The 22,940-nt window shown below is 50.1% G+C and overlaps 1 protein-coding gene across 1 annotated transcript in view; it reads left to right on the plus strand.

Moving 5' to 3' along the window:
* The window catches only part of ANO2 (anoctamin 2, calcium activated chloride channel), a 361,968-nt gene that overhangs the window by 106,986 nt on the left and 232,042 nt on the right, over nt 1-22,940 (plus strand). Inside the window, exons 8-11 of the mRNA XM_012637807.1 lie at nt 1,690-1,741; nt 13,896-13,951; nt 15,112-15,153; nt 21,880-21,944. Coding sequence (XP_012493261.1) covers nt 1,690-1,741; nt 13,896-13,951; nt 15,112-15,153; nt 21,880-21,944 — 215 coding nt within the window. The remainder of the gene's footprint in view (nt 1-1,689; nt 1,742-13,895; nt 13,952-15,111; nt 15,154-21,879; nt 21,945-22,940) is intronic.

Raw genomic sequence — 22,940 nt, forward strand, 5'->3', positions numbered from 1 at the left:
GGATAAGAAGGAAAAGAAGGGACAGGTGACTAGAGGAAGCTACAGAATGTTTCCCAGGCACACTGAAAACGTGGCCTTCACTCTTGCTTGCAGGATGGGCAAGAGCACATCTCAGGTCCCTTAGCCTGCTTTAGGAAGGTTTAAAATGGGCATATGATTTTTCTTCCTATGGAAAAAGGTGTAAACTTCTCATTTTCTTGGTTGATGCTATTACAAGCCAATTAAAATCTCACTGTGGCTTGGGTCCCACAACTGTGGGGGAGTTATAGGGTGTTTTAGAGATTATCCGATAATTGCGAAGTGCTTGTAAAATAATACAATGCCATGTAAATGCTGTTCCTAATTATTATTGCTTTCGAATTACTGCACTGTATTATGAGCAGAATTAAACACTCTGGGGCCCCATTCTGCTGGAAGTTATTTATTTACCACTCTCTCTAGGTCTGTGGCTGGAATATGGGAATATAAATAGTCAAGGAGTAACATCTTCTAGCATTCATCTCTCCTTCTGAAAGCTCTGTCTTTCCCCTCCTTCCCTTTCCTCAGTCCACCCCACACTGTGAGAAGGGGAAAAAGAGCCTTGAGTTTTGTCCCGGGGTCTACGCTGCCCTGGGCTTTTGTCAGAACACCTCGCGCATATCTGCAGATGTCTTCCCTGTGCCCACTTCTTTGTTGGTGTCTGAGCAGCCCAGCTGTTTGCCACTAAGCAGACTTTGTTGCAGGGTATAGCCTGGTACAGGCTTGGGCCCCACTAGGAGGTCACTAGCTGGCCAGTGGGTTCACACCGACCCACCTATGTCCCTGATTTTTCCACAGGGAGCACCCCTCTCCTCCCATGAGAGAGAGAAAGGGCCCCCCGCAAGCCCCGAAGTCCAGGGTTCTGTAGCCTCGGGAGGCATGAGAAGCCACTGGGCAGGGGCCCTGCGTACCTGTGCTCTAAGACAGAGTCTCGGAGGAAGTGTGTGGCATGCTCTTGTTAGGGAGGCGTGGAGAGGACTCAAGAAAAGGAAAAACGGCAGAGAAATAATAACACCAATGACCAGCATATCAGTAGCCCTTTTCCTGTTGGCAAAGTGTTGTCCTGTGCACTGTCTTGCTGGCCCCTCAGAGCAGCTGTGTGCACTGGCTGTGTCACGGAGGCAGAAGCAGGCCCCCGGAGCTTGCTCAGGGGCCCTCTGGTCTGACCCCACAGCCTGAGCTGTCCCCGCTGCCACACCGGCTCTCCCGGTCAGCATGTGCTGCGGGCTGGTGGAGGAGGCACACCCCTCCTCACTCTCCCCAGGACCCCGCTAGGGAGAACCCCGTCTTCCCTGAGGCTCCCCGACATGGGAGGGAGGCAGGCACTCCATCCCCTGCCCGCCAGACCTGGCGCTTCCTCCTCGGCCCTCAAGAAGGCCACGTGGCCCAGGCTGGCTGCCTATTTCCTCGCCCCCTGCAACTGCGGTCAGTTCATAGCCTTTGTTTATTTTTCTGGGGTGGGGCGAGGGGGGCGGGATGTGTGTGAGGGGGTCAGATTCTTTGTTTCCTCAAAGTCCTCAAGTCTGAGCGGGGTTGACATGCGCTCCGTGCGCTCGGCTTGGCGCGTGCTTGGCTTCCCCTCTCTCCAAACGCCTCCCCGGCGCCGGCCCCACGGGCAGCGGCGACGCCCGGTGGGCAAGGCCTTCTCAGCTCTGTGTCGTCCCCTTTTAGGTGCACGAGATTCTGAAGCGCACAGCCTGCTCCCGAGCCAACAACACGATGGGTAAGGACCCTTCCCCACCCAGGGCGACCGCTGACGAGGCACCAGGGGGGCCAGAGCCGCCCTTTCAACAGCTCCCTTGGTGGCAGCAAAGAAGGAAACAAACAAACGTCCCCCACCGAGGAGGGGGCTGCTTTAGCTTAGGCTGGGAAACTGCCTCTGCCTCCAGGAGCAGTGGACGCTCCATTTCTCGGCAGGGCTGGGGCTGCTCCCAGGCTGCTGTCCCTTCTCCCAGCCCTTCTCCTGGGTCTCTGGTCTTCCCTCTCCTTTCCCTGAACCGCCTACTTTGTCCCGACAGTTCTGCTGCTGCTCTCTTTTTCACCATCTCCAATAGTTTTTAATAATCACTGAAAACATGCAAGTTTTTGTTTCTTTTTAAGAAGAAAAGCATCTTAGAGTTCCTTTAGTGCATCCTCCTCAGTTTACACAGGAGGAAACGGACCCCCAGAGAGGGTGAATGACTTCTCTAAGGCCACACAGCAAGTGATGGTGGAGTCTGAATGTGCCTCTTTAAGTTCAGCATTCTTGTCACCATCTCTGGCTGAATCTGTTTGCCTTGTGGGTTGTCGCTTCAATAGGAGGGTCATTGTCTTTGAAGCAGGGGTGTGGCACTTGGCAGCTTGCGGTGTGAGGCAGGCAGGCAGGATGCTGAAACTCGCTGTGTGGAAGACACGCGTGGTGGCAGCGGTGAAAACGGGCGCTGCGCCCAGAACCCCGCGAGGCTGCTCTTTGGAAAAACATGCCCGAAGTTAGGCCACAAGCACACTCTGCACAGGAACCGCTCTGCTGGGTTGAACTCTCGTTCCCGGTGCTACCATCTCAAAATGTCTTTGAAACCCTGGGAGAGCCACCTTCAGAATACACCCTGTGACGCCAAATCTGTGGCTCCTGAGGCAGCTTTGAGTTGAGTCCAGAGAGGTGTGGAGTGGAGTCTAGTGGACGCAGGAGGCAGCCAGGCCGAGGAATAATAACAACGGTGACGACGACAGTCGCTAGTGTTCCCGAGGAACCGGCACTGATTGTGGGGCTCACGAGCGCCTCCCACCGCGGGCGCAGTTGGAGCGGGCCCCACGTCAGGCCGGTCTGTTAGGATGGCGCTTAGCCCTCATGGGCGCTGGCGTGCGCTTGCGTGTGCTTTGATCTACTCATCTTGCTGCAAAGTTCCAGGCAACACTCCAGGTTTTAAAACCCGAATCGTCCGTGCTATGTTTCTTGTCTGGAGCGTGGTGCTGCGAGGCACGGACGAGCGAGCCAGGGCGGTCTCGGGACGGACGGACGCCCTCTCCAGGGAGTCAAGAGATTTTAATATGTGTTTGTTATTTTCTCGGAGCCTTTATCAAATTTCTTGAATTTGTCCTCACTTCTTGCCCAACCCACTTCTCAATTCCTTTAATCTGACTTTCACTCTCTCACACTCCCAATTTGACCAAAATCGCTCCCTCCAATATCGTGGGTGACTTCTTACTTCCCATATTTCGGCCTTTTTCTCGGTGTTCCTCTTCCTTCCCTTCCACATCCTTCCTGTCCTCCTTTACTGACCCTCTGTCTCCCGGCAGCTGACATCAGGGAGGTGCTGTTGCTCTGCTGGACGGCCTCCTCTGTTTCTGCCTCCCGGACCACCTTCCCTGCGACTCTTCTTCCTTCCTCCACGTTTTAGATGTTATCTTCTCCAAGCCCCTTGGCCTTCGTACTCTCCATTCCTCTGTTCAGACGACTTGCCACCGTCTGTTTTTATTCTTGATCCTCTCGATTCCAGCCCAGCGTCTCCAGCCTCCACTCAGATGTTCACCAGGACCTCAGCATCAGTATGTCCGCTTCTCCCTCTTTCTCTCTCATGCTCTCTGGCTGCTTTTCCTGTGCCCGTGACCGCTGTCCTCTCTATCTTTGCTCGCGTTGTTCCTTTGCTTGAGTGTCCTGCCTGGACAGGATCCTTCCCCAGTCTCATCCGTGCCCATCCCCAGATCAAACGTCACTGCACCCCCGGTTCTCCCTTGACTCCCTCTCCTTGGAACTCCTGTCAAACTCAATCTCTTCATTGCTTATTACCTTTGCCCAAGGCTTAGGCTCCCAAGACAGGGAGTCCTCTAGACGCGTCTGCAGCATGTTTTGTGCCCCAGCGCACCCAGCTGCCTGCCTTGCACATCCTACTCAGTGGGTCTGAGTCAGAGAATTAATGTAAAAGGCCCAGGCTGCCTGCCCCACGGCAGTTGCCGCTGAGTTCCTGACCACGAGTGGCCATGGACAAGTGACTCCACTTCTCTGCATCTCACTTTCCTTTTATGCGAAATGGGGATAATAATGTGTATCTTTCAGAGTTTTTGTAAAGGTTAAATAGGCAGCTGTTAGTTTGTTTTGTAAACTGGAAAGTCCTTAAAAACTAAAATTTATTTTGGGGGACAATCTCCAGGTTGCTTTAACACTGAAGGGGTTTTTTTTTGGTTGGTTGGTTTGGTTTGGTTTTCCGAATTTTGGTTCTTCAACGAAAAGGTTTTTCCCTGTGAGGATCTGAGGATTTTTTTTGGTGATGTCTGAAAGTCAAACATCACTGGAATTTTGTTGTTGTTGAGCAGTTCAGAAATTTGTCTTTCCTTTTTGACTTCAAAAAACATGTGCTGAGCGCCTGTGTGTCAAATGCTGTTAGAGAAACCGAGGGATGGCAAGATGAAGTGAACCTAATTTCTACCCTTGAGGGGTCTCAGTTCGGCCAGGCAGACAGACTTGTGAAAGGTGACTATGAGGTGACGTGCAGGTGCTCTAAGGTAGTAGAGGCACGCACAGAGCGCAGTGGGAGCACAGAGGAGGACGCAGTTGATGTCCACGTACACTTGTAAGTGTGGATGTAAATTATCTAATATTCATTTCATAGCCCCCCGGGAAAGAAGGTATGTCAGGAATGACCATGTCCAGTTATAAAGAGGCTAAGTGACTTGTCCAGGGTCACCTATTGAGTCAGAATTGTCAGGCCTGGGTCTGGAACGTGGGCACTCCTGTTCCAATCCTATTTCCGCTACCTTCGGGACGCTACCAACTAGGAGCAGAGTTAGGTTGAATCTTTAAAATCTGTTAGCCCCGCATCATTGCCAGCGAGTTCCTGACTATGGGTGTCCGTGGCACTCACAGTAGCTGCTGGTGACTTACTAGCTTTGTAACAAGGGACACATAACTGAACTTCTCTGCTTCTCGGCAGAGGAGAATCCCAAAGGCCAGTTTTCTCGTGGTTTCACGTCAGCCCATGAAAATCAAACTCCCCTTAAGCTCTTTGGCCAACTTACCCATCTTACTTAGAGGATCAAAAAGAAAGAGGAATGTGATCCCTCTGTGAGGCCCCCAGATAGTGCAGACCTCGGAGCCACTGGGTAAATTTAGATTTTATGGCCCTTCTCCCTGGTTTTATAAGAGGCAGAGGGGAGCGAAAATGGCTGGAATGGGCTGAGACTCCCCCAGAGGATTGCTGCTTCCTGCAAAGAAGAGAAAAAGGGAGAACAGGACCGTACGTGGAGTTGCGGGTCTTTTCACTGATGCTTCGTAACCCTAAGAACCACCTTTCTATGTGGTCATCACTTTTGTGACCAACTTAGAAAGCTTTGTTCCCTTTCTCATTGTGCCCAATTCAAAAATTAGAAAATTGAAAAGATAATAAAGATGATAGCATTTTAGAAATATGTCTGTTTATCTAGTATTATCACTGTTTTCTTTGTAGACAACACATTTTTATTGAATGCCTACTTTTGCAAAACATTAACCTACATACAAGTGGTATGTATTGATTTATTGGTATTCCTGCCTTGCTCCATGAAATTTCTGAGGTGGCTTACAAGAAAAACAATAAAACAGTGTAATATAAATAATAAATTAAAAAAATAAGAACCAGGAAAAACACAAATTAAAATAGAATGTCAAAACGAGGAGGAAAAAATAGAATACAAATATTCAAACCAGAAGGTCCTCTAGTTTCCACAGTTGAGCTGCAGATTTAACTTTGACACGAAGTGAAGGGAGAATATGGTCAGCGGTGTGGCTCTGGCCGTCTGCAGCAGCTGCTTTTTGTGTAGATATCTTTCTAAACTCTATCACACAGTCCCCTGCTTGCTTATGTAGAACGTTTCTATGTATGTTCTCCACGTAAACGTATATGTAAATTTTTCTGGATGGCTCAAGGTCATTATTATGAGCACAAGGTTTTTCATGTTCTCTCAAGGATCGTCAAAATGTCGTTAGGATTGCTTTCCCCATGCTGCTCTGAGGCCTTGAATGTTTGACCCTGGTAACCTCCCTCCCTGAGTTTTACTATTTCAGTTTTGCTTTGCAGTTTGGGAGACAGGAAAACAAGCTGATTAGAATTTTGGGTAAAGAGAGTGTGACGACACATTGAAGGAGGGTCTGAGGGTTCTGCCGTGGATAAGGCGCGGCACATTGACGAGTGGGTTTTCTGAGATCTACTTTAGCTGTTCATGGTTTCTAGTGGTCTCGATATTTTTTCTCTCTTTCAAGTTTTCTGTTGTGAGAGCTGAGATTACCAGACAAGAGGTCCCTCTACAAATGAAGTATTACTGTAACCAAACAATAAGGACATGTGTGTAGTTGTATGCTTTTCAAAACACTTTCATACACATCATCTCATTTGATCCTTTGCACTAGGATTCAAAGCAGCTTCAACATATATTACCTAATTTCACAGCAGAGAGATTAACTGGCACGCCCACAGTGAGAGATTTAGAGCCAGATTTATAACCTAGGGTTCTCGGCTCTTTTTCATTTCTTTTTAAATCAATGAATTCATAAATGGATGAAGTTGTTGGGAAAGGTTTCCCAGAGAGGTGGAAGCTGAGCTCTTCCCAATGTAACAGCCATTCATTCATTCAACGACTATTTCTGAACACCTACTATGTGCCGTTCACATTCTAGAACTGGGGAATAGGGTAATGAATCAAACCAACACAAATCCCTGCCCTGTAACATGGGGCTTACGTTTTAGTGATAGAAGGCAGAAAACAGACCAAGAAATAAGTAAAATGGATAGTATGTGAGGTAGGGATAAGGTCAGAAGGAAAAAATACTACAAGGAGAGGAGGTAGAGATGAAGCGGGAGTGGGTGGTATTTTAAACAGGGTAGTCAGAAAAGGCCTCCTGGTGAGGTCATATTTGAGAAAAGGGAGTGAGCCGCGTGGCCGTCTGGGAAGACAGGTACAGGCAAGGAAAGCAGGTAACACAGAAGACATGATGGCAGCACTTCCAAAGGGTCAGTTAGGGTCCCCACAGGAGCAAATGGCACACTCAACTTAGGGTAATTCAAGGCAGGCATATATACAGAGAGAGACTATTTACAAAGGGATCTTCAGGGAGCTGGGGGAAGCCAGGGATGTTGTAGTAACCTGGAGTAGAGCTCTTCCCATCCTAGACCTGCAAGGACGGGGAGGCCGCTGGCACACGGAGGACAGAATTGGGTGGGGGAAGTAGCCTCGCGCAAGTGACCGTTTAGGCAAGAGGCCAGGGGTCTAAATATTGCTGAAGGTTGGGGGGGGACCAGAGAGCCCGGGAGCCCCTTCATGTCAGACAGAGAAGGGTAGAGAGCACATCTGGAAGGGGAAGATGGAAGATAGGCGCACACCTGGTGAGGCTGGGGAAGGGGGTGCCAGTTTCAGCTCTGGGATGAACACGTTGTAAAACTTGGGTCAAGTTGTGTTCCCTCTCTGGGCCTGTTTCTCCCCCCATAAAACAAATGGGGCCTCTGAATGCTCCTGAAGCTCCTTTCCAGCTCTAACGTTTCCCAGACTCTGTGACTCAAAGGAGCCACGTGGTTTCCTTTCCATATGAGCCAACGAGGCCCAGGAAGGGGGCGAGCTTTCCTGAAGTTCTCAGAGAGCAGGTACCAGGGCTATGGCCTGGACTGGGGCTTGCAGGATGTCCGTGGACCTCAGAGAGTGTGGGAGTGGACGATCACAGCGAGAGGGAAGATGACAACACGGAGGATGCGGAGCAGTTGGTGAGGATGGTTGGAAGAAGTTTGTACTCCTAGATCAATCCTTTGCCCGTGACCATGGGCAGCTTTGCTCAGGTGTGGTTGTCCTCTGTTGGCCTCAGAATCACCTGGTGCACTTGCCCGGCTCCCACGCCGGATGTGCTGAATCAGACTCCGCAGGGACAGGGTCCTGGGTCTGCATTTCTAACAAGCTACCCAAGTGATTCTTAGCAACTCTAAAGTGAGCTACAGAAAAAGATTATGATAAAAATAAAGATACGGTGGGCTGTCGCGGGCTTTCCGGTCTGCTTACACTTGGAAATGTAAAGAGTAGCGCAGAGTGCCCTGCCTCGGGGGGTTTGACCACTGGTGTTTCGAAGTACCCAAGGATAACCACGTCTATCTGCGAAGGGCCGAATTTTTGTTATTTTTCTAACATTGTTATATGAACATTCAGCATTCAGTCCCTTTTAATGCCCTAGCTGGTAGCTAGGTATCTTAGACTTTTCCTTCCTCCCTCTCTTCCTTCCTTCCTTCCTTCTTTCCTTCCTTTCCTTCTTTCCTTCCTTTCTTCTCTCTCTCTCTCTCCCCCTCCTTCTTTTGAGGGTGTTTAAAATTAGTATAAAAAGACAAAGCAGGAGGAGCTGACCTTGAAAAACCGTAGGTGGACTGGCATTTGGTGATTTCGTCTAACTTCTAACTTTTTAGGATTCTTCTGTAACCTTCAGGAGGGACAACTCAACCGTTTCCTCATTTACCCCTGGACACAGGGGACTAGGGACTACTGCCCACAATGTCCAGAGACTGAAAATACTTGCGAGTGTGGGTTCTGCACGGGGGTGCAAGCCTGTGAGTGATCGTAAACTTGGGTCAGCCCGTGATGCCTCCTTAATCAATGTCATGTTTCCTAAGGTCAGCTGTCGGGGCCCTGGAAGTTTACTCCGCCCGAATGATTTAAAGTGCGCTTTACCGTGGAAAGAAACCCAAGCCTCCTTGACCATATCGGAGGAGGACAAACACCTTCCTTGCTCCTTCATGTGGAAGTTATCATTGCCGTTTCAGGGACAGACAATTACAGATTGATGGAGCTACATTGTCGTGGACGTTTTGGTGTCAGAGCATTTAAACAAATGTATGCTTTGGGCATCTCCCCTCCCCACTCAGAAGACGACGTCTTAATTATTCTGACCGAAGCCAGACCATGTTGTGTGTTGTAAACATCTGGTTTATCATTCATCCAGCTGAACTGGTTTATATTTTGTTAGAAGAAAAGGCTTGGGATTAAAGACATTTAAGTAATTAAGCACACGTCAAGACAATTTGGTGATGGGTAAATATAGTCTCTGTTAAATGCACCGTCTGGGGGCTCTGTTTTAGATTTACGTCCGGCTGGAGTGCAAGGATGAAAGCGCAACGCTGGGCGGACTGGGCCCTGTTCTGGGGGGAATCAAAACCAAATGGGTTTTTAGGAGCCTAGCACCATTCTTCTAAGTACCTGTCCCAGCGGATAAAAGTTTCCTTTGAGTTTGCCCTGGAGGGAATAGCGCTGTCGTCCCTGTCACCCGGCAGTACTTGCAGATTTAACGAGACTCTCTTTGGGGGGCAGACCATAAACTCCTGTGCTTGGGTTGTTCCTCTGTGTCCAGGAAACCAGATCTGAAGCCCAGTGCTAGGCCTCAGGCTTTGTATGACGAGTGTGCGTTTTCAGGCACCAGTGCCAGGGCCGGAGCCTGCCTGCCCTGGTCATGTTTCTTGGCCCTGACCCCTGCCCCTGTCCCCTAGGGACACAGAGGGACCACATTGCTTGGCCTGGTGTTGTCAGGCTGCACAGAGGTGTGGTCCTTGCTGGGCAAGGAGGAAGGACGAGCCTTTTCCTTTGGGGCTTATTGTTCTAAGCAATAGGAAGTACCTGGTGATTTGAAGGAGAGATGGGCATGGAGACCAGGATCAGTGAGGGGTGCTCAGTGGCTGTGCGTCGTTTGACTGAGACACTGCTTCTATTTAGGGCAACGGGGAAAGGAAAACGTCCTCGGCCCTTCTTCTCCTCCCTGGCCCCCGTTCCGGGAGTAATAGGACAAAAGGTTGGGTCTCTCTCCCTGGTCTAGAGCAGAGAGGAAAGAATATAGATGTAATCCCAAAGAAGAAAGCTTTGCCATTATGGCCAGATGGATGGTGCATGATGGAACCAATTAGCCCATTTTTGCTGAAAAGAAAGAAAAAAATCAGAATTTCAATTTTCAAAGCAGGGACTCTTTAAAAAACGTTTGATTATTTTCTTCTTCTTTCAAACTGATTTCCATGCTTGTTTGGGGGTAGAATCTTGGTTTCTGAAGTCTGTGGGTGAACCAAGAGGCCACCGCGGTCCCCATTCTCGGCGAGGTTGTGGATGAATAGTCATGTCGCAGCTGCCTCCCCCGTCCCTTCTCCTTTCGCGCACTCTCTCCTCCCTCCCCCGCAGCCACTGAGATCGCTCACGTGCCACCATCTGAAAAGTAGAGGCACTCAGCCACGGGTGGCAGAGAAACACTCAATTACAGCATTTGAAGGCTCTGGGTATCTGAGTTAGGGCAACGCAGGTTTCATTTCTGAACCTTTGCTCCAGGGCAAGGGGCCTTGTGCCTGGGCTTCCTGTCATAGGAGGCAGACTAATCAACTAGAGCACAAAGTTTCTTCCCCAGCATAGGGTGCCCAGCGGAGTAGGGAGGAAGATGAGTGCGTGTGGCAAACAAGAAGGGAAACTGAGGGAACTGTAGCCATGGGGCTGGGGATTCCAGGACTATTATCCCTCTGTGTTCCCAGCCATGACCAAATGGGAGACACAGGTGAGAGGCGTGCTCTCGGACCCGGGTACCTGGCAGGCCCCTGGGGAACAGAAAACAATGAGCAAACACCATCCTAGAAGTGCAGCAAGTTGCCTACTTCCTGTTGTGCCACATGCAGGAAGCCTTATTTGAGATGGCGGGGAGGATGCTTAGCTTTAGAGCCCCAGTAATTTCAGATCTTTATGAGGATCTGGCAGCCAGGACCAGGAGTTCGGGTTGTTGGTCTAATGCTTGTAGACACTCAGCTACTGTGCACAGCCAAGCTGAGAATTAGCAGAAGAGCTAAGTAGGTGAAACACCTGTTGGACTTTTTCCATGCAGTTTGGGGACTGTCTTCAGGGTATATGCAGCTGCCGTGTCAACTGTGGGCTGTGAGAGCAGGGCCTGGGTGCGGTGATTCCTGGGGTGCGGTCTAGCTGGGGCCCTACCCGCCTGCGATGCTTCAGCCTCTATCCATGTCGACAGCACTTTTGTAGCTTTGAACTACCCCTCAAACCCCCTCCCGACTTGGGACTCCTCTCGTTGATTATCGTAGGGTGGCTTCACATGGCTGTGGTTATGGCTCTTGAACTGATTAATGATGCTCGGAGTGAAATTGTAGTCTTATGAGTAAGGCATATCTGCAGCTCATCGAACCTCCCAGGCAAGCCCCCCATCTGCCCTCCCTTTACCCACCCTCGGCTCCTCTCAGCCCCCAAAGTTATTTCTCATGTGTTATGTGCATGCCAAGGAGGAAACTCAGCATCAGGAAAGGACTGGCCGTTTGGTGACACAGCAGCACCAAAACACTCGGCTTGCAACTCACTGGAATAGTGTCACTTCACCAAGCAGCCCCCACAGCCTACTGGGGCCTCCGCACCCACGTGGGGCCCAGGGAGAGGTCTTCATGGCATCCTACATCCCAGAACTGCAGCGGATGTGGCGAGGACCGAGGAAGAGGAGGCTGATGGAGGGAGAGGATTGTTTGGGATCCTCTGCGGTCTCTGAGCATGTGGGTGGGGCATTGGGGAGGAACGGGAGGTGGAAAACCATGAATTTTAATGAGTCAATGTTGTCTAGATTTGTTATCCAACCTCGGCGTTTATTCAGAGCCATGCAAATGCAGATTTCGTAGCATTTGGACATCATACATCTTTCCCTCCAAAACCAATTATCTCCTCATCTGACTACTGTCTACAGTCTCTCTGGAAAGAATGGTTTGGGGCAGAAAGTAAGTGCGAGACAAGGGAAATCATTGTGTACCAGAAACTCCCCCTGCCTCCTCCCTCTCTGTGATTAAATGTGGATCCTCATATGGCAGGATCCTTGGTACTGGGAGTGGGGAGATATAATCCCTCCCATCTGGAAGCCAGCGACCCAGGACAGACCATCCGACTCAGACAGAACACAACAGACCACTTTATGGTCTCTGAATAAAACCAAGAATGAAACAAGTAAATAACAATGACTTTATGCTGGGCAGAAGGTTCTCTGTTGTGAGTATCCTGGAGTTAGGGGGACAGAGGCGTTTGTTCATTTAACATTTGTTTAGCAGTGTCTGCTACATGCAAGTGGTGTCGGACACTGCTGGAATTAAATAAATCCCTTGTATATTTTTCAAACTTTTTGGTCTCTGGGTACTTTAATGCTTTTAAAAATAATTGGGAGCTCCCAAGGGGCTTTTGTTTAGGTGACTATATTGATCTTTATTGTAGGAAAAGGTAAAGCTGAGATATATTTTTACATACAGAACATCTTTTATTCTGAATTATACAAAATTAAAATTCCAAACAAGTACTGTTTATAAGATCCACTATCATGATATTTTTAAATGATATGATGATGTAATAGCTTTCTTTAGATTTGAGTCCTCTCACATTTGATACGGCATCGTATCATTTGTTTTATCTTTACTGACTCCGATTGCCAAGTCGTAAGGACAAGCGATTGCAACCTCGTTGACACCTGACAGCATTTCGATGCCTGATAGTACCTGGTCAGTGGACAGCGTCCGACTAAAATATCAGTATGGCTTTAATGCAGCAAAGAGAACATTCTATTCACAGTGCCAAAGCACACTTGAGGAGTTATGTTGGGTTTGAATTGAAGAAAAAAGTCCAAGTTAAAATATGAAAACAAATAGTTTTCATATGGCGGGAGCTGAAATGAAGGTTCACGTTCTAATCTAGCACCTGTTCCCTCGGGTGTTTTCCGAGTTTTTCAGAGTGTGCCAGGCCAACCCTGCGCTGCCCTCGCTGCTCCGGCTTCGCGCTTCCCTTTGCCTCTGGGTCGTCCGTACTGGGTACTGCCCGTGCTGGTCTAGAAGACTCTTTGTGTTTCTCTTAATATCAGCGTCCGTTTTCATGTCCTCTTTTTCATCACTCACCACACACTGAGCTTTCTCTTGGTGATATCTGGGTCCACCACTGGTGGTATCTCTTGAACATCTTTCATTAAAATATCACTGTCCACTCTGAGACTAGTTTCAAGTCCGCTGAGCTCCTTTGGGGCGTTCTTCTTTCTCTTTTCAGCCCTCGTCTTCCTTTTTTATTTACTCTGTAAGCTTCTAGCCATGTTTTACCTGCGGAACTCACTGGCGCACAGGCTGCAGGTGCACGCCGACCGGCGGTCTGCAGCATTGTGAGTGCCGACATGCACACATGCACGCACGTTCCATCAACACCGGGGATGATGCCAGCACGTGCCACAAAGCCCCACTATGCACTCGTGAGAGATGAGTGAAGAAGGAAATAATGTCTTGGTATTTTTGTAAAAATAGTGTTGACCTCATGAACCCCATGGAGAGGCCATGGGCACTCCCAGGGCTCCCCAGACCACATTTGGAAGCTGCAGTCCTGTTGCCCCTACCTACCTCTCCGAGCTACTGCGCTCCAGGCGGGCGGGTCAGTGACAGGCAGGCAGTCAGCACTGCCTTGTGAAGGAGCAGGACGGTGCTGGAAGTGACTTCAGATAAACTGTGGTGGGATCCTTTTATTGGTCATACTTTTATTGACCATAATTAAAATAATCCATATAAACATCCTTATGCTGTCACTGAACACAGAGATTCTTGAGGGACAGTTGTGGCCATGGTGGGGGTGGCAGTGGAGGGTTATTGGACTGGAGAGACCTGGATCTTTGAAGCCAGGAGGACGTGAAGTTTGGGAGGGCATATCTGATATTAACATACAAGTTTGCATTTGGGGAGTGAAAAAGTATTGTTCTTATACTAAGAAGTATAGCTTGACAAAAAGTTCTAGCCTGGAAGGATATGGAAGAAGATGCAGAGATTCTCAGCTGGGAGGTGGGTGAAGGTTTAATATTCATCAGAAACCAAGAATTAAGTTGAAAACCCCCTGCCCCAGAGTCACTATTTTCATCTTCCTTTCTTCTGCAGGTATTAACTCTCTGATAGCAAACAATATCTATGAGGCCGCCTACCCTCTGCACGACGTAAGTACCGTTTTCATTGGCGAGTTCTCTGTAGTCTCCAAAAGGTTACAAGCCATGATTTTCACTGGCAATGCAGTGGGTGAATACATGCCGGGCAAGGCAGGAGTAACTCATGACATTAAAACACCACTTATTGCTGGCAATGATCCTCAGGTAGATTTTTGCCAGTCATCTTAAAATGTCCCTCCAGTGATTTCCCCAGATGGCAAGATGACCTGGGTTTTGTTAGTACTTGAGCTCTTCCCACACTCTCTGCCTTGGTTTCTGCGGAGAGTGCGTCTGTGTGGATGTGGCATGCAGGTGATGAGGGAGGAGATTTGGGGGTGGGAGGTGGTGGAGGAAGCTCAAAGGCCTGGGTGATGCACAACCTTCAGACCTCCATTGGCTGAGAGAGAGATTTGGACCATGAGAGCTCTGTGCGGATGTCAAATTCCTCCTTAACATGCAGGTACATAGTAGTGTAAGATGAGTATTTTTTTATTTTAACATTTTTAAAGGAAATCTCTCAAAATTCCTTACACAATTGTTTGGTTAAGTAAAGAAAACAGAATGACCATAATGGAAGTTTTTTTAATGATGGCAGCTAACGTTAGGAACATCCCACGACACTACGCAAAGATATTCTTCAAGACAATTCGGGAAGGACCTAACTGGCCTTTGAACTAGGTGCCTCCACAGCCTCCCTGCTTATCTGAGGGTCACATCTTGAGCGTGTGTCACGCAGCGGTGCCACACGAGACCGCGGTGGGGACCCCGCCACCCTGCAGGAACTGCTCAGGTGGGAGCTTCTCCTTCCTGCCACAGCCGCTGTGGCACATAGACTGCTGAGTCCCGCCAGGTCCGCACAAGGGCGAGCGTGGCAGGCACGGGCGATTTCCACGCATGTGCTGCCCCGTTACAGGCCGAGCTCTGCCTCTGCGCTGGCTACGAGGAGGCACCGCGAACTCCGAAGCCTGCGAAGGAGGCATCTCCGTGTGGCCAGTGTTGATGACCAAGAAAGTGGCCTATAGGCCCCTTATCGTGCCATGCTCTTGACCTTCCTTAAATGGCAGTGAAAGAAAGGGATGACATTAGAAAATTAAGAAAGAATCCTTTCTCATTTGACATCTGTTCTTGATAATTCCATTGGCTTTATCCAGCATCCCTTTTTTCTCCCGCAGGGTGAATATGATAGTCCAGGGGACGACATGAACGACAGAAAGGTAAGTCTGCCTCGCCGCGGTGAGTGCCGCAGGCACACGGGGTGTGCAGAACCGGCTGAAGTGTCCTCGTTGTTCTGTTTACTTGCTTCTCTGTTTTCCAACAGTTTTTCCATCATCCTCTTCACCACCCGCCAGGCATTTGGAAATGTGAGGACCATTTCTGGTCATCGCAATGCCTGTGTGTGTGGTTGCTACTGGCATTCAGTGCCTGGGGGACCCACGTGCTAACCGTCCTGAGGTCTATGCAGCAGTCCCGCACAAGCCCTCATCCCACCCTCCAGCGAGAGTGCTCCACCTGAGAGACACTGGTCACCCAAAGTTCTTAACCAACAGATGCAGAAACTGAGACATAGAGCACCTTGCCCAGGGTCACAGCCACAGTAAACGCAGTGGGGCTTGGGACACCTCTGACTCTCCAATCCTGCTTAAAACGTCTGATGCTCCGCGCCACTGGGGATGATCTTTGGTTATTCCTCTTTTCCTCTAGGCAGGCAGGTGGCGTGTACTGCCCCCAAATCACAGATGGGAAACGCGAGGGTGACGGAGGCTCGGTTGTGCTACCTGTCCCGAAAAGCTGGGAATTCGAGCTTACAGTCAGGGGAAGGAAAAGGTGCCTTTAGAAGGATCCCTCAGTGCCAGTCCCAGCTCCTGGCTGTGCAGCTCTTCCCAGCCCTCCGCCTCCATCTGTCTATCCTGTTTGCTGATGCTCTGGGATCATGGCTGTGCCCCTCCCCTGCCACCGCCTCTGTCGTGGGGACAGAGCCATGACCCCTCATGCTGTCCTCCCGCCCGGCTTCTCCCAGCCCTCTAATGAACAGAGGAGGGTGGGTGAGGGTGGGAGGGAGGAGGAACCAAAGCTCAAGACGTTTCCCTCCCCTCACCCCTGTTGTCTGGAAAATCATTCATCCCCCAAGTTGCCTTGTGAGCTGCCTTCTTTTTATCCTGCCTATTAGTCCCTGTTATGAAGTGTTAAGTATTAAAAACATAAAAGGTCTTTTCCAGAAATACTGCTGTGATTGCTTACACATGTCCCCTCTCTGCCTGCCCAGGGAATCTACTGTAGTATTGTGATGTCTTAACCTCATCTGTTTTCTATCTGATGCTAATAGTCTCGGTGTTTAATTTCCTGAAAAGTCCCGCATCAGATTTAAAGGAAAAGGAGGAAGCGGGTTCTCCCTGCGTCTCACCTCTCTCACCCAACCATTTTCTGTCCTCCCACTCTTCTAATTTCTTGTTCCTCCCCTTTAAATGGTGATCGCCATCCGCTGCCTGCCTAAGAAAGCTCCTGCTGGGTGGCGTGACCCCAGCCTGTCTAGGAACATTAGGGAGAGCAGGAACACACAGCAACTCGTGGGACAAATCAGTCGGCCTTCTGTGATCTGCACTAATGGAAGAAGTAAATTGTGGACTATCTAAAATATATGTGTATTTGCCTTTTGAAAGGTATTAAATTATTCTGAACAACAACAACACCTTTTAACAAAGTTTTCCCACCAGAAAATGTGTTGCTTCAGCCGATATGATGATGTCGGTGCACACGCCAGCTGGTAGAACAGGCTGGGGCTGGGAGGCAGGGAGACACCAGCCAGCACGGAGTTGCATCTTGGGGGTAGCTCCCAAAATTGATGTTGGAAGGATGTTCCACGACAGCAAGCAAGTCTTGGAAAGACAAGAGGACCCTTTCTTGTGGCTCTTCCTTGGGTTTACTGGCCAGTCTTGGTGTCCTCACCTGGTGTCCTCTGCCAAGGTCGTGCTTGGGGAAGTGAGCCTTGCCATGATGGGGCATGAGAGAAGCCATCAGGGAGGGCGCAAGCCTTGCACTGTCCATCCGAGTTGGGAAACTGGTAGCCAGCAAGGACAGGAGACGGGTTTCAATGTCCATGAGTGACTGCGAAGTCAGGACTAGAACCCTGGTGTCCAAATCCCAGCCAGTGCTCTTCAGCTGTGTTGACACAGCTGCTTCTGTACGGCCAGAGGGATTCTGGCCACTGGCTGGATTTGTTCTGTAGCTTCAGTGGCATGTGGGAGTGGCTGCAATGTATCCTAAAGAAGGAAGAGCAAGGACCTTTAAACGTGTGCAGCATATTTATTTGTTTCCATTACACTGTGATCGCCAAGTGTTCTTCAAGATGGCTGCATGGAGGATTCTGATTAAGTGCAAGGGAGGACTCCCTGCATTTGGAGCTGGAGGACAGGGAGAAGGCTTGGGAACTGCAGTGTGGGTCGGCCTCTCTGGGGCCTTCTGGGATGACTTGTGATGCCAAGCCTGCCAGCACCTGGATGCTCTCCTTCACCCTTCCTTTCAATTTGTGGCTGTTGCCATGATCTTCCCGAGGCCCAGGCTCATTTCAGGCAGACTCCAGGCAAGCGCAGAAGCCCTGGAGGATGCCCATCTCATTCCCCTGTAGCTTGCCCTAGTGCCGCGTTGCAGTGTCGATGACTCAGCCTGAGGTCGGTGGGGGCTGGAGGTCTCTCTCTCTCTCCGCTCCTGAAGGGTAATTAGAAGAGGCTTCCTCCCTCTGGAGAGCAGGGCTTTCCTGCCTTCCTAGAAGCCAGGACAGAGGGGAGAGGAAGCAGTCTGAGGGTAGATGGGTCTGTCCTGGCTTCCAGAAGCTGCCTAGTTTCCCGGAGCTTCTGGAAGAAGTGACTGTTACCATGTCCCGAGGGCTGCCTGGTTTCTGCTGGCTCACTATGGCTTCTTCACCCACTTACAGGGGAAAACTCAAGGCACAACACTGGAATGGGATTTTCTTTAGCAGTTTTTAAGCCCATAGTCCTAGATTTTCCAGCCTTTGCAGGTGGCTGTCTTCTCCAGTGGACAGTAAAGTGACCCATTCCTAAGGGTGTGCAAAGAGTCAGTCGTGCATTTTAAAACCTGACTTCCTGACAAGAACAGTACTTTTCTTCTTGGTTTCACTCGAGGATGAATTTTGCCACGCTGCCCAACTTTCATGTTACTACATGGAGAAATCGAGACCTAGAGCGTTGAAATTACTTGTCAAATGATCAAACAGGTTGGTGTAGGACCTGGGAGTAGAATCCAGGTCTCCTCCCCTCAGTCCCACCGTCTCATGAATGCCTCTGAGGTGGCCACAGCATCTTCCTGCCCGTCTCAGGTCTAGCTGCCCTCTGAGGGGCTTGTAGCCTCAGAAAGGGCTGTGAGCCCCAAACACCTTGCCATTCTCTGGCATTGCAAAGGCTTGTTGCAAAGGGTTTTAATCCTTGAGTTGCTTTATAGTCTTATGAAATACTTAAGTCGATGACCCATTGTCAAATGTGATCCCCAGGGAGCAGAACTTGCCGTTTGTGTACCTTTTGAGTCCTAGGGGTCGTTGTTTCCTGCTGTAAAGTCGTGGGGTCAGACAGACATGCCTGGAGTTACATCCAGGCCCTCTGGAATAAGGCATGTCCTTCTTGGAGCTGCAGCCCTGCCCTGGTTTATTTGCTGGTTGGCCAGTTGGTGAGGAGAGGACATGGTGTATCTCTAAGGGAGGAAGTGGATTTGCTAAGAGCTGCATTAGAAGGTTCTAGATTCTGCAAGTTTAAAGGGACTGTTATGAGTTACTGAAGTTATACCTCTGCTCGTTACTCACACCTTGCTAATTGTCATGGGACACAGACTCCAGAGCATGCCTCTCTCCACCCTGACTACTGGTCTGTTCTGGGATGCTGGGAGTTTAGCATGATCCACTTGGTCTTAACAACGTGTGATTAAACTTTCTTAGAGACCAGGAAGAACCTACAGCACTCTCCAGCTCCCTCTCTGCCTCTCCTGCAGGTGACGGAAGGCGTGTGAGCTGGCCTGGCCATCCAGGTGTACCTGCTGCATGGCCTCTGGCACTGTGCTCTGTAGCTCCAGCTGTCTGTCTCAGGCGCTGCCTAATCGTCGCCTCTGTTTCCTTCTGTCCTTCTGTATCAAGCTCAGACAGATTTCATGGCTACTCTTCTCTGTATCCACAAGCCATGGGTGTAGCTTGTATTTAGAGGATACCGCACGGAGAAAGGGACTCTATGGAGGTTTCTTGTAGCAGGTCTGGGATCCAGCCAGGGCTAAGACTTCCGAGGCTGGCTGGCAGCTTGGGCCGGGGCTGCCTGGGACCTACTTCTCTGAACATTTCTGCTTTTCCTTCCAGGGCAGTGGCAGACAGGTGTTCTCAGCTCAGGTTTTGTCTGGACATGTGTCTTGGGGAACAATTTGCTTTGGAGGTCAGAGCCTATGAGGCAGACAGTGAGGCAGACAGTGACGTCCCACAGCCCTCGAGGGGGGGCCCTGGCTATATCCCTGACGCAAACTGGCCTCCCTGTGGGCCCCGAATGATGCCGCTGTGACAACCGAGTGCTGGAAGAGCCCAGGGCTTGCACTCGGGGGAGGGAGCCGAGACCCAGCGCAGTAGAAGCACCCAGGAGGAGGCAGGAGGAGAGGTACTGACAACTAGATCAGGTTAGGAGCCACCACCCTGGAATGAAGAGCATCAGTGCTCATGAATCCAGATCTTCCTCTGCCCTTCGTGCACCGTGAGAGCCGTTTTTGTATCTGGGCTTCCTCCTCTGCACATGGTGGTAACTGCGGTGCAGCTTGCCCCTCCAGGGCCCGTGTAATTTCTGGTTCTGTTTTGCAGTTGCCAGGAGACACTATGACAATAAAAGCCTATCGCCATTAAGTGGGAATGCCAGCTCTCATTTCACTTTTCATACCATGTCTTTAAAGATTCTTAGGTGAGCAGGACGGCTTTCTGTGGGGCATTGATGTTATCCACAATACCTGTTAGAGTAGGTTCACCTGGACAGATTTCCTTGTAAGTTCTGTGGTATGTGTCAGGAGCAGAAAGAACGTAACAAAGTAGCAGCTGTACCATAGGCCTGTTCATTCTTGACATTGAATTTGATTAAGTGCCAATATCTATTCAGCATGGATCTCTATTAATAGAGGAGGTCTGATGACAGCCCTTTACTGAATCACTTTATTTACTGGTCGATGGTCAGTAGAGCTTGCTGATCATGCCAGTTCTACCAACGTTGCTGCAAAAATACCCCAGGACGGCGTGGCCGGATCCGTGTGGCGCATCGCTTCCTCCCTCAGCCTCTTGCTCGTGTTCCACTTGGGCTTTTCCTCGCCCCTCCCCCGGAGCCACTCTTGCCAAGGTGATCAGTGACCTCCAGGTCACTGAATTCAATGCACTCTCTTCTCTGTTCTCATCTGACCCGACCCTCAGCAGGGTTTGACACAGCTTGTTGCTTTCCTTTCTTCGAAACCCTTTCTTCCCTGGGCTTCCAGGACGCCACGCACTCCCGGTTCTCCTTCGCTCACAGGCTGCTCCCTGTGTCCGCTGCCGGTTCATCAGAACCCCCTTGGCCTCTAAGGGGTGGACGCCCCGGGCCCCGCCTCAGGCCTCTTCTGGACCTTAGCTCTCTTCCTTGGCGACGACATCCACCCTTTAATGGTTTTACAAATCGCCTCTTCTTTAGTAACCCCCAAATTTACTGAACTCTCTTATGAACTGCAGATTTTTATATCCAGCCACTCACTCAGCATGCCCCAACAATGCCTAGAGAGCATCTCACATCAATGCATCCCAAAGTGCGCTCTTGGTCCCCTCCTAACCTGCTCTTTGCACAGACTTTTCCCTTCTAGTAAAAGGTATCACTGTCACTCAATGGCTCAGGCCAAGTTCTCATTTTTTCTCAACCCACATCCAATCTAACAGTAAATCTTATTGGCTCTACCTTTAAAATCTAAGCAGAATCATCCACTTCTCACTACGTCTCCCACTGCCCATGGGTCAAGCTGCCATCATCCCTTGCCGGACCATTCCGATAGCCTCCCTTGGCCTCTGCTCACTCTCGGTCTGTTCTCCGCACAGCAGCCAGAGTGAGCCTTCTCTGACCCAAGTCAGATTGTTTCTCCCTCTGCTGCAAATCTCCCTGCAGAAACTTTCCTCCAGTGCAAAGGACTTTGGCTTCCTTTAAAGTCCAAAGATTTTGGCGTGACCTGAATGATCTGGCCATCCTGGAACTTTCTACATTATCTCCCATTGTCCTCCATGCTCTCTCCGCACCAGCTGCACTGCTCCCCTCTTCTTCCGGGGACGTGCGCATGCACTTGCCTCAGGGCCTTTGCACAAGAAGACGGTTCTTCAGCCTGGATACTCCCCCATTTCCTTTAGGTCTCAGCTCAAATGTCACCTCCTTGAAGAGGCCTTCCCTGGCCATCCTATCTAAACCAACACCCCACTTCCCTCCTTCACATTCTACCCCCTTGCCTTGATTTGCTTTTCTTCATGGCATTTGTAATTCATCTTGTATGTTTATGTGTTTATTTGTCTCCCCACACCAGTGTATAAGCAGTGACTTTGGTTTACTGCTGTATCCAGTGTGGGGACAGTGCTGGCACATAGGAGATGCTTCACAAGTACTTGTTAAATGAGTTAATAATGAATGCCAGGGCTCGTTTTGCTGGACTAGGCAAATCAAGGGAATAAAGAAGGCGGGTTGTGCTTAGCAGGCACAGGGCTGCCTCGGCGTGGGATAAAGGTCCCCTCTGGGTCTGGGGAAGGAGAAGCCAGTTTCTACAGCATCCTGCTTTGGACATCCCCCCTGTGGATGTCTCATGAGAATGTCCTAGAGGCTGGGCTTTGCGGATAACATTTTGACTTGCTAGGATGCACAAAATAAGGGGAACAGCTTCCCGCCTCTCCCCTAACCTGTTTTCTCATTCTTCTTGTTCAGCTGCTGTATCAGGAATGGGCACGATATGGAGTGTTTTACAAGTTTCAACCTATCGACCTCATCAGGTAAGATGTGGAAGGGGACTCTTGGGAGGATGCCAGAGATGCAAATCCTGAACGCTATGGCATTGACCCTTTTGGCTGCTGGCGGTCTGTTGTTGAGCAGAGGGACCTTCCTTTCTAGGCTGTGCGATGCCCTGCTCTGTGTCTCGTGGGTGGGGAAGCAGCTGGGACGGGGCAGGGAAATGGAGGCTGTGTGGGGCAAAAGCCCATGTGGATTGTTTTACCATGACTGCATCGGGAGGTTTTCAGCACTGTGTTCTCTTTCCCTGCCTGATCTTTGGGAAGCGGGAAGGGAGCTGTCTCTCTTATTCTTTCCCTTAATCTTGTCCTAAGGAAGGACCTGGCTGAAGCTGATTCTGGGGTTCTGCCCAAGTGGCCACGGTGTTGACCGAGGGAAGGGACGGTCTGATAGATCACATGGGCAATACACTGGCTGGCCCAACAGGGACTGTGGGCTTTCTATGGCTTTTCCAAATTAGAAGGAAAGGGAGACTGGGTCCTGGAATTCCTCCCTGTGGTGCTGCCCCAGAATGATGTCCTGTTGCCTAGCACCTTGGAAATCCCCCCAGCTTCTGTGGAACATCAGCGAAAAGTCCTTTGAGAGACCTTACTAGAATGCAGTGGGTCTGACTAGTGTGCAGTGGGTTGAGGGCTCTGGGAACTAGACTCTTAGAGCCCAGCCTCCTTCTGGCGGGAACGTTGCGTGCCAGTACTGTGAAGTGGGGAATCGCCGGCTGAGCGTCTGGAGACACGGTCCCGGGTCCAGGCCTGGCCTCTGCGTGCTGCTGTTTCTCTGGGCAAGCCCCATTCCCTCTTTGGTCTTCTGGGTCCTGGTCGTCCTAAATTGGGAGGCTGAGCTAAGGGATCTGGGAGGTCATTTGGTAGAACATGCTCATTACACAAAGATCAGGGGCTAGAGCCTGCAGGAGGAGGCCCCAAGACTGACGTGATGGACTCCCTGTCCTGCAGTCATGTGTGGCTCTCCTAATGGGCCAGTCA

The sequence above is a fragment of the Propithecus coquereli genome, unplaced genomic scaffold (assembly GCF_000956105.1).
Source record: "Propithecus coquereli isolate 6110/MARCELLA unplaced genomic scaffold, Pcoq_1.0 Scaffold124, whole genome shotgun sequence".
Lineage (NCBI taxonomy): Eukaryota > Metazoa > Chordata > Mammalia > Primates > Indriidae > Propithecus > Propithecus coquereli.